Source organism: Gymnoscopelus microlampas, assembly GCF_963454915.1.
Source record: "Gymnoscopelus microlampas genome assembly, chromosome: 5".
NCBI lineage: Eukaryota > Metazoa > Chordata > Actinopteri > Myctophiformes > Myctophidae > Gymnoscopelus > Gymnoscopelus microlampas.
The window spans coordinates 43,106,977-43,117,363 of record NC_139942.1 but is presented as its reverse complement, the minus strand read 5'-3'; the positions used below and the strand labels follow the sequence as shown (position 1 = coordinate 43,117,363).

The window sequence follows — 10,387 nt, the reverse complement described above, 5'->3', positions numbered from 1 at the left end:
CACTTCCATTATAAATGGATGGATGGATACATCTCGCAAACCGGTTTTGCGAGGTTAGATTCAATCAGTTTGAGTTGTGGCCACACATACACTGAATCACAGACTGTGGGAGGAGCTATACTGTAAATTTTGAGGGTGCTATGTAGTACAAAAGTCTCTGTTTCACAAAGCAACTTTGAATTTCATGGAGTCATTACAGAACCTGGCGCCGGTCTGTATTTGTATTGCACTGACAAGTTTTCAGTAAATACTTTGAGGTGACCCTATTTCTTATTTTGATGTTTTTGTAAGACTAAATTCTACCTCACTTCCTGTGGATCATCATGTTGATGACATAGTCATATTGATTATATCAGACTTGCTCAAATACGCTTTCAAATTGCCTATTCAATTGAGTGAATCTATACATTGGATTTAACTTTTGGATTCTTTAGTGATCTGGCTACTAACTACATCTACAGTACATCAAAGTGGCTGAAATGGCTGACCAGCTGACAGAGGAACAGATTGTAGAGTTCAAGGAGTTATTTTCACTCATTGACAAGGATGGTGATGGTCACATCTGCACCAAAGATCTTGGTCATCTAATGCGCTGTCTGGGTCTGAAACCCACAGAGGTAGAACTGCAGGACATGATCAATGGAGTGGATGCATATGGCAACGGATGGATAGACTTACAAGGGTTTCTGACTGTCATGGCCATGGATATAAATGTCACAGACAGCGAGGAGGTACTCAGAGAAGTTTTCCGTATCTTTGACAAGGATGGTGATGGATTAATCGACGCTGCTGACCTCAACCATGTGTTTACCAACCTGGGAGAGAAGCGGAGTGATCAGGAAGTTGATGAGATGATCAGAGAAGCAGACACCGACGGTGACGGACACATCACTTATGAAGAGTTCAAACAGTTCATTAGTGGTGACAGGGAAGTGAAGGCTATGTGCAGATCGATCGTGCACACTAACGTTGAACACTGCTAATGTTTGTTTACATCATTTATATATATACATATATCCTTCTTTTTATATTTAACTTTTTTAATCACTTATAATGGAAGTGAATGGGGTTCGGACTGTCCAAATTCGGACATGTATGACGAATGATGACGTCATCAATACTAAACTTATAACTGACTGTCTATATATTATAAGATGAAGTGAATGGCAGTCGTGTTGAAACCCTATATCCACACTGTTATTAGGCCCTGTCTTGTTAATGTTTTATTTACACCTTTAACCATTATTTCTTACGGCCTATATGATCATGCTTCAAAATGATTTCCAAGTTGTATATTCTTTACAATAAAATGAATCTACTCAGATTTGAAAATAATCTTGTTTCCTTGAATGAATGAATGTCTTTATTGCAGATTCATGGTCCATAGAAAAACATACAATTACATACAATAAACAGTCCAAATGAGTACAATTGAGTTTGTATACACTGCAATAACACATTTTTGTGTCGACAGGATGCTTCTTTGTTGTCAAACCTCATCTCAAATCGGACTAATATGTACTAGTGATATGTATTATTTCATTTTGATTGGCCTTGTTGACTTGTTGAGGTGGGAAATGCTATCAGGCACACTAAAAACACACACTGGATATGCATGCCTGTAGTACAGGTATGTAATGCGCATGAGCGCATGTGAGTGTTCAAAGTACATTCACATGCACCAACATGCACTCTGAAAGAGGCTAACCGTCTTTTGGGTCTCTGTCTGTCTGTCCGTCCGGAAATAATCCTGCAAACTTGTTTTCCATTAAATTAACAATCTATCCAGATTTGAGAATGATCTTGTTCTTCTCTCGGTTATCATGGATCTTTGATTTATTTTTGTATACTCTTGTATACATAATACCCATTTTTGTATCGACAGGATGTTCCCCTTTTGGCAACAAAGTTTAATGTTCAGCAAAGCTCTAATCAAATCTGTATTGTCATTAAAACAAAAGCACTGCAAAGCATCAAGCATCAGATGCCTCTATTTTGAAGTTTGCACACAATGGTACTCAACATTTGTTGTTGGCACAGCATCTTACATGGCAAATGTCCCCTGAATTGTAAGGCACAGGTGATGAGCAAGCACGGCCTACACCAAAAAAAACATGGTGTAAATAGAGTTTAGGTTAGAGAGTAGGTTTTGTGTTTTTCATGGCGTGGCTCTGAGAGAGGTAGCCCGTCTATAAGGGTACCGGTATGTGTGTATGTGTGTCTGTCTGCAGCTAATCTCGTAGCTGCTGAGCCGGTCAGATCCAAAATTCTTCGACGCACCGCCACCAGGCTAACATAGAATCCCTCTAATGTTTGTTCACATACAGTATGATCTGCACTTTTTGAAATAAGTAACTTTTGCTTTTTTAATACATTTTTTATAATGGAAGTCAAGGGGCTGTGTGTCGGCAGCAAATCTCAAACCGGTTTTGTGAGGTTAGCAATCAATCATGACAGTGACACATCTCATGATCCAATGATTCAACCAGTGTGAGTTGAGGCACAGACTCTGGGAGGAGCTATAAATGTTTAGGGTGCTGTAGTATAAAAGTCTTGGTTTTGTGTCATTCATTACATACAGTACCTGGTGCCGGTCTGTATTTGTATTGCACTGACGATTTGTCAGCAAATACTTTGAGGTGAACCTATGTTTTATTTTGATGTTTTTGTAAGTCTAAATTCTTCCTCACTTCCTGTAGATCTCTAACATCATGTTGATGACATAGTCATATTGATTATATCAGAATTGCTCAAAGACGCTTTCAAATTGCCCATTCAATTGAGTGAATCTAGACATTGGATTCAACTTTTGGATTCTTGTAGTGATCTGGCTACTAACTGTAACCGGGCCGTGGCCCGGGTTTGGTTTAAAAGTTTTAACTTATACAGACACTTTAAATACTCAAAACTAAACCGATTCTTATTTACACATGTGGCAATAAATGGGACTGCGTCAAGGATTTTCCCCCAAGATTACAATAGTTCTTATTCAACAATTCATCAATAATTAAAAGTACTTTATTGTATAGAATGGTTTAAAGAACATATATATATATATAGACGCTATATACTCTTGATACACTACTAAAAACTGCAACAAGAAAAGGGAAAGGGAGTACCACAGGATGGTAGGCTGTAGCCACAAGGAAGGGAGGGGAATTATGGCCTAGTACGACTAGGTGTCCTACACACATACCCTAAGAGGAGAAGCTAAGGCATTCAATACATGAAAGCAAAAGCATGCAAAGAAGGTTGAGTGCAAAATACCAATGAGAAAGGGGGGGGGGGGCTGTGAGCCTAGCCACCTAACCCATCCAGAGGGCCACTTGCTCCACCAATCCTGTAGCACTCGGAAACAAGGAGAGAAGAAAAGGTTATTCTTCACAGTAATTGAGTATAAAAACAGTATAAGAGGAGCTTCAATAGTTCTTGGGGGAAATAGTAAAATAACTGAAATAAATATAAAACAAAACCCAAACAGCAGTGGCAGTCATAGTCTACAAAATAAACAAATGATATACATTAATACACTGTAAAACAGATCATTTACATACAAACAAAATTATGACAATTACCTCTGTCTGACTATTGAACACAACCCATGTGGAAGGCACAACACAGGAGAGCAGAGTCACTAGGGAGCAGGGCCTAAAGTGTGACAAACAAAGGGTCAGCCTCAAGCAGGTAAAATATATAAAAATATAATATATAAAAAAATACGTACTATCACCTATTATCTACAATAAACACCTACCCGTGGCATTGCACAGAGCAGAGGCAACCTGCTACAACAGGGATCGAAGAGGGAGAAGCCCCTGCTCAGTGTGGCTTTTATAGTGAACCAAACAATTTGGAAAACAGGAAGTGGGAGGGGCTGTGTCTATATCCACAGTAGCCTAGGAGGGACATTTCCTGACTGGCTACATACATCTACATCAAAATGGCTGACCAGCTGACAGAGGAACAGATTGCAGAGTTCAAGGAGTTATTTTCACTCATTGACAAGGATGGCGATGGTCGCATCAGCACCAAAGATCTTTGTCATCTAATGCGCACTGTGGGTCGCCCCGCGGAAGTAGAACTGCAGGACATGATCAATGGAGTGGAGGCATGTTATGATGGAAAGATAGACTTACCAAAGTTCCTGACCATCATGGCCAGGTATATAAAGGACACAGACAGCGAGGAGGAACTCAGAGAAGTATTCTGTGTCTTTGACAAGGACGGTGATGGATTAATCAACGCTGCTGACCTCGACCATGTGTTTACCACCCTGGGAGAGAAGCTGACTGATCAGGAAGTTGAAGAGATGATCAGAGAAGCAGACACTGACGGTGACGGTCACATCAGCTATGAAGAGTTCATACAAATGGTGACAGCGAAGCAAGGGCGCCGATACTGTGGGTGCCTCGGGGCTAAAGCACCCAGGAGAAATGACGAGCACCCATCACAAACTCATCACAAAAAAAGAAAACGGAAAAACTCAGACGTCTGCACTTCATGGAGTAAATTTTTTCGCCAATTTTCGTGTGCGTTGCGCACCCAATAGCCTGGAGAAAAATCGGCGCCCCTGCAGCGAAGTGAAGGCCATGTGCAGATCGATCATCGCCACATGTCTCGTGCACACTGCCACTACACTTTTTTTATATTTAACTTTGACCTTTTTAATCACTTTTGTTCTAATGCAGGTGAATGGGGCTCGGACAGACTGTCCAAATTTGGACACGTATTGACGTATGATGACGGCATCAATACTAAACTTAACTGAACTATCTACCAGAGCCAGAAGCCGTCTATATCATAAGATGAAGTGAATGGCAGTCGTGTTGAAACCCTACCCAAATATGGAGTCATATGTCATAGATGACTGTCATAGATGACTGCTTTCATTGACTGGCAACATGAAGTCTGAGATCTGCTTGCAGCCACACTGTTATTAGACCCTGTTTTGTTCATGTTTTATTTACAACTTTAACCATTATTTTTTTATGGCCTGTGGTCATGCTTAAAACATTTTTCCAAGTTGTATATTTCTTCCAATAAAACGAATACCCAGATTTTAAAATGATCTTGTTTCCTTGAGTTTGTATTCACTGTAATAATACTATTTTTTGTGTTGACAGGATGCTTCTTTGTTGTCAAATCTCATGTCATCATAGCAAAGCATCACGCATCTGATGCTTCTATTTGAAGTGTGTGCACACAATGGTACTCAACATGTTGCTGTGGCACATCACTGTAATAGCTAATATGGTACTAGTATCATCACTTGTCACTTGTAAGCCTTTCTTACTGCTGTTTACTGCTCTGACTGGTAGCATGTAATCCTTCTAGCTGCAGGGTGAGTGTTAACACCTTGCCCTGAAAAGCCTGTCTTTGAATCAGCTGACAACAAGCTTTGATCAAGCTGTATAATAACTGTGAATGACTGAATCAGCTGAAAGGGTCTTCAATCAGGCTGTATATCAAAGAACTGTAAATGGCTGAATCAGACTGAATCATTTTACTCTACCTCATCTTGGCTCCACCAAAGAGAGGGTATTGTTCGGGTCTCATCATGTCACGCCTATTGTTCTCTGTCATGGGACCCTGCCCTGGGGTTGCCAAAGTCCTGTTGGGAGAGGTACATAATGTACTGTGTGAGACATGGAGAGAGATCTTTTGTAGATGGGCTGAGAGAGAGACAAGCAAGGTTGAGTCCTTGCCAGGAAAGGATGCTGTCTGCTTCTTCCATGATCAGCTAAACTCCCAGGTTCTCAACCTGTGGGCCGGGCGCACTGGTGGGCCATGAGGGTATGCAAGTGGGCCCCCAACTAATATATATAGCCCCCCAAATAGTAAATTCTCACAACAACAACAACAACAACAACAACAACAACAACAATACTTTTACTGTAAGCTCTAGTGAATTCTACCTTACAACTCAACCAGAACTTCACAAGGAGCTGTCATATATGTGCCTCTTGACAGAGTCTGTGGACATGTCAGTGAGTTTATCCTCTTCTGTAGTTGTTAGCTTGAAGTACTTTTGGATTGAAGCACAAGCCTAAGTGACCAACTGTCCTCATATAAAACAAACCAACAACCAACAGGTTGTGTCTAAGTTTCTCCAAAAATAAAGAAAAAGAACATACTGAACTACAATACTAAAATCAAAAACAATATCTTCACTTTCCCACATTACTGAATGACATTGTCAGGGACCACATGCAATAGCCTCACAGACTCACAAGTGGTCCACTTGGTTCTTGTACGCACTGTCACTAGGCTAACATAGAATCCCTCTAATGTTTGTTCACATATGATCTGCACTTTTTAAACATATGTAACTTTTGCTTTTTTTATATATATTTTTATAATGTAAGTCACAAGGGCTGTGTTGGGAGCATTACATTACATTACATTACATTACAGTCATTTAGCAGACGCTTTTTCCAAAGCGACTTACAATAAGTGCAATCAACAAAGGTAGGGAACGAAAGCTACTAATCACCAGAGGTTATAAGTGCATTTTCTGCAATAACAAGCAACCAAGAGCATACCTAGCGCTAAGGTAAAAGTGCAATATATCAGCTACCTATTTCCTTAAACAGATGAGACAAAGTAGTCAAATGAGCAGGAGCTAAAAACAAATAATTGTATTGACTAAACAAGATCCAATAACAATTCAACAATAAAACAAGCATTCGTACAACTAGTTAACAACAAGTAGGCCAGGCAAAGAGGAAGGGTAGTGTTTCCTGTAGAGGTGGGTTTTCAGCCTGCGGCGAAAGATGGGCAGTGACTCTGCTGTCCTGACATCAGTGGGAAGTTCATTCACCACTGTGGGGCCAGAACAGAAAAAAGTCGTGACCCGTGTCGATCGACCAGACAGGACCGTTGAGTGGCGGGGGAGTCAGTCGCACCTTGGTGGCCGACCGGATTGGTCGGGAAGGGTGTGTGGGCATTGACCAATACCCGATGGTAAGAGGGAGCTGTTCCTTTCGCTGCCCTATAGGCTAGCACCAGGTTTTAAACTGAATGCTGAGCCGCTACGGGGAGCCAGTGCAGGGAACGGAGAAGGATAGTTGTGTGAGAGAACTTGGGGCGGTTGAACACCAGACGAGCCGCAGCTTTCTGAACAAGCTCCAGGGGTCTGATGGCAGATGCCGGAGCGCCAGCCAGGAGGGAGTTGCAGTAGTCCAGGCGGGAGATGACAAGAGCCTGGATGAGCACCTGGGGCTGCCTTCTCCGTGAGGAAGGGCCGAATTCTCCTGATGTTGTAGAGGAGGAATCTGCAGGACCGTGTCACTGATGCGATGTTAGCCGAGAACGACAGTTGATCGTCCAGGGTCACACCCAGATTCTTCGCAGTCCGAGTTGACGTCACCACAGCGTTCTCAATGGTAGATGGCCATGTCTCGGTGAGGACAGCCCTTCCCCGGGATGAACATCAGCTCGGTCTTGTCCAGGTTGAGCTTCAGGTGGTTCGTCGACATCCACTCCGAGATGTCAGCCAGACAAGCAGCAATGCGTGCCTCCACGTGTGTGTCAGAGGGGGGGAATGTCAGAGGGGGGGAATGAGAGGGATCAGCTGGGTGTCATCGGCATAGCAGTGGTAGGAAAAGCCATGGGAGCGGATGACAGCAAATCTCACAAACCGGTTTTGTGAGGTAAGCAATCGATCAGTTTACAATGACAGTGACACATCTCATGATCCAATGATTCAATCAGAGTTGTGGCCCAGACTCTGGGAGGAGCTATAAATGTTTAGGGTGCAATGTAGTATAAAAGTCTCGGATAAAAGTCTTGAATTTCATGGAGTCATTCATTACAGTACCTGGTGCCGGTCTGTATTTGAATTGCACTGACGACTTTTCAGGAAATACTTTGAGGTGAACCTATGTTTTATTTTGATGTTTTTGTAAGACTAAATTCTTCCTCACTTCCTGTGGATCTCTAACATCATTTTGAAAACATAGTCATATTGATTATATCAGACTTGCTCAAAGACGCTTTCAAATTGCCTGTTCAATTGAGTGAATCTATACATTGGATTCAACTTTTGGATTCTTGTAGTGATCTGGCTACTACAGTAACTACATCTACATAAAAATGGCTGAAATGGCTGACCAGCTGACAGAGGAACAGATTGCAGAGTTCAAGGAGTTATTTTCACTCATTGACAAGGATGGCGATGGTCGCATCAGCACCAAAGATCTTTGTCATCTAATGCGCACTGTGGGTCAGAACCCCACGAAAGTAGAACTGCAGGACATGATCAATGGACTGGAGGCATATTACAATGGAATGATCGACTTGCCAAAGTTCCTGACCATCATGGCCAGGTATATAAAGGACACAGACAGCGAGGAGGAACTCAGAGAAGTATTCCGTGTCTTTGACAAGGATGGTGATGGATTAATCAACGCTGCTGACCTCGACCATGTGTTTGACTGATCAGGAAGTTGATGAGATGATCAGAGAAGCAGACACTGACGGTGACGGTCACATCAGCTATGAAGAGTTCATACAAATGGTGACACAAACGCATCACAAAAAAAGAAAAAGGAAAAATTCCGACATCTGCACTTCATGGAGTACATTCTTTAGCAGATTTTCGTGTGCGTTGCGCACCCAATAGCGTGGAGAAAAATCGGCGCCCCTGCAGCGAAGTGAAGGCCATGTGCAGATCGATCATCGCCACATGTCTCCTGCACACTGCCACTATACTAACCCTGCTAATGTTTGTTTACATCATTTGATATACACTTTTTTTATATTTAACTTTGACTTTTTTAATCACTTCTAATGGAGGTGAATGGGGCTCGGACAGACAGTCCAAATTTGGACGCGTATTGACGTATGATGACGGCATCAATACTAAACTTAACTGAACTATCTACCAGAACCAGAAGCCGTCTATATTAGAAGATGAAGTGAATAGACCATATTCACACGGCGGCCATATTGGAATTTAACATTGAAAGTGCCGCCACCCGGGGTGGCTACTTTCATTGACTTCATAGAAACATGGCCGCCGTGTGAATATGGTCTATGGCAGTCGTGTTGAAACCCTTCCCAAATATGGAGTCATGTGTCATACAGATATGTAGATATGTCATAGATGACTGCTTTCATTGACTGGCAACATGAAGTCTGAGATCTGCTTGTAGCCACACTGTTATTAGACCTTGCTTTGTTCATGTTTTATTTACAACTTTAACCATTCTTTTTTATGGCCTTTGGCCATGCTTAAAACATTTTTCCAAGTTGTATATTTTTTTCCAATAAAATGAATACCCAGATTTGAAAATTATCTTGTTTTCTTGAGTTTGTATACTGTAAGAATATTTTTTTTTGTGTTGACAGAATGCTTCTTTGTTGTCAAACCTCATATCAAATCTGTATTGTCATGCAAAGCATCACACATCTGATGCTTCTATTTTGAAGTGCGTGCACACAATGGTAGGTACTCAACGTTTGCTGTTGGCACATCACTGTAATAGCAAATATGAAATCGACAATATGTACTTGTAATATGTATCATTTAATTCACTTGTTAGCCTTTCTTACTGCTGTTTAATGACTGAATCAGCTGAAAGGGTCTTTGATCAGGCTGTATATCATAACTGTAAATGGCTGAATCAGACTCAATCATTTTACTCTACCTCATCTTGCTCCACCAAAGAAAGGTTATTGTTGGGTCCATCATGTCACGCCTATTGTTCCTCTGTATTGTTGAGTCCTTGCCAGGAAAGGATGCTGTCTGCTTCTTCCATGATCAGCTAAATCCCTGGTTCTCTTATTTTACAAAAATAAAATAATGAATACCATATAAAATCAAAAACAATATCTTCACTTTCCTACATTACTGAATGCATGGTCAGGGACCACATGTAATAGCCTCACAGACCCACAAGTGGTCCACTAACCACCAGTTGAAAACCCCGGTTCTGTGGTATCGGATGATGCAATCAGTTTACAATGACAGTGACACAACACATACGTCTCACGATCCAATTATCCAGTCAGTGTGAGCTGATTGATTGACCCTTTGCATGGCAGCAATAATAATGGCATGAAATTGGAGTGTAATGTTACTTCAAAAGTGGTACCAATTATACTAATTAAGGCTGTATTGAGTGTAGTAGAGTCTTCCCAGTGAGCCAGCATGCAAAACAGCAGCATCCTGACTCCGACCTGAATAGAATGGAACTTTAATTAGTATCATTGGTAACACAAGGAAGTAACATTACACTCCGATTTCATGCCAATATGGCTGCTGTGAATAGGGCCTTGGCCTTGTTGACTTGTTGACGTGGGCAAGGGGGTAACATTACACTCCCGATTTCATGCCAATATGGCTGCTGTGAATAGGGCCTATACACTCACATACATTGAGATC

General features: G+C 41.6%; 2 protein-coding genes and 1 pseudogene across 3 annotated transcripts; all 3 read left to right on the top strand.

Annotated features, from left to right (window-relative positions):
- Positions 1–479: 479 nt before the first annotated feature.
- LOC311045123 (calmodulin-alpha-like) lies at positions 480–983 on the top strand (the record flags this gene model as incomplete). Its single annotated transcript, XM_084056932.1, has 1 exon — positions 480–983. One exon carries the CDS (start codon positions 480–482, stop codon positions 981–983), a length of 504 nt encoding a protein of 167 aa, XP_083913058.1.
- Positions 984–3,940: 2,957 nt separating this feature from the next.
- LOC311045122 (calmodulin-like) lies at positions 3,941–4,768 on the top strand (the record flags this gene model as incomplete). The annotated part of the gene is made up of 2 exons (XM_084056931.1): positions 3,941–4,400; positions 4,689–4,768. The coding sequence occupies 2 exons, from the start codon at positions 3,941–3,943 to the stop codon at positions 4,766–4,768; spliced, it is 540 nt and encodes a 179-aa protein (XP_083913057.1).
- A 3,335-nt stretch (positions 4,769–8,103) lies between these two features.
- LOC311045121 (calmodulin-like) lies at positions 8,104–10,019 on the top strand (annotated as a pseudogene). The gene is made up of 2 exons: positions 8,104–8,518; positions 10,011–10,019. The product of its transcript is annotated as a calmodulin-like (transcript).
- The last annotated feature ends 368 nt before the right edge of the window (positions 10,020–10,387 follow it).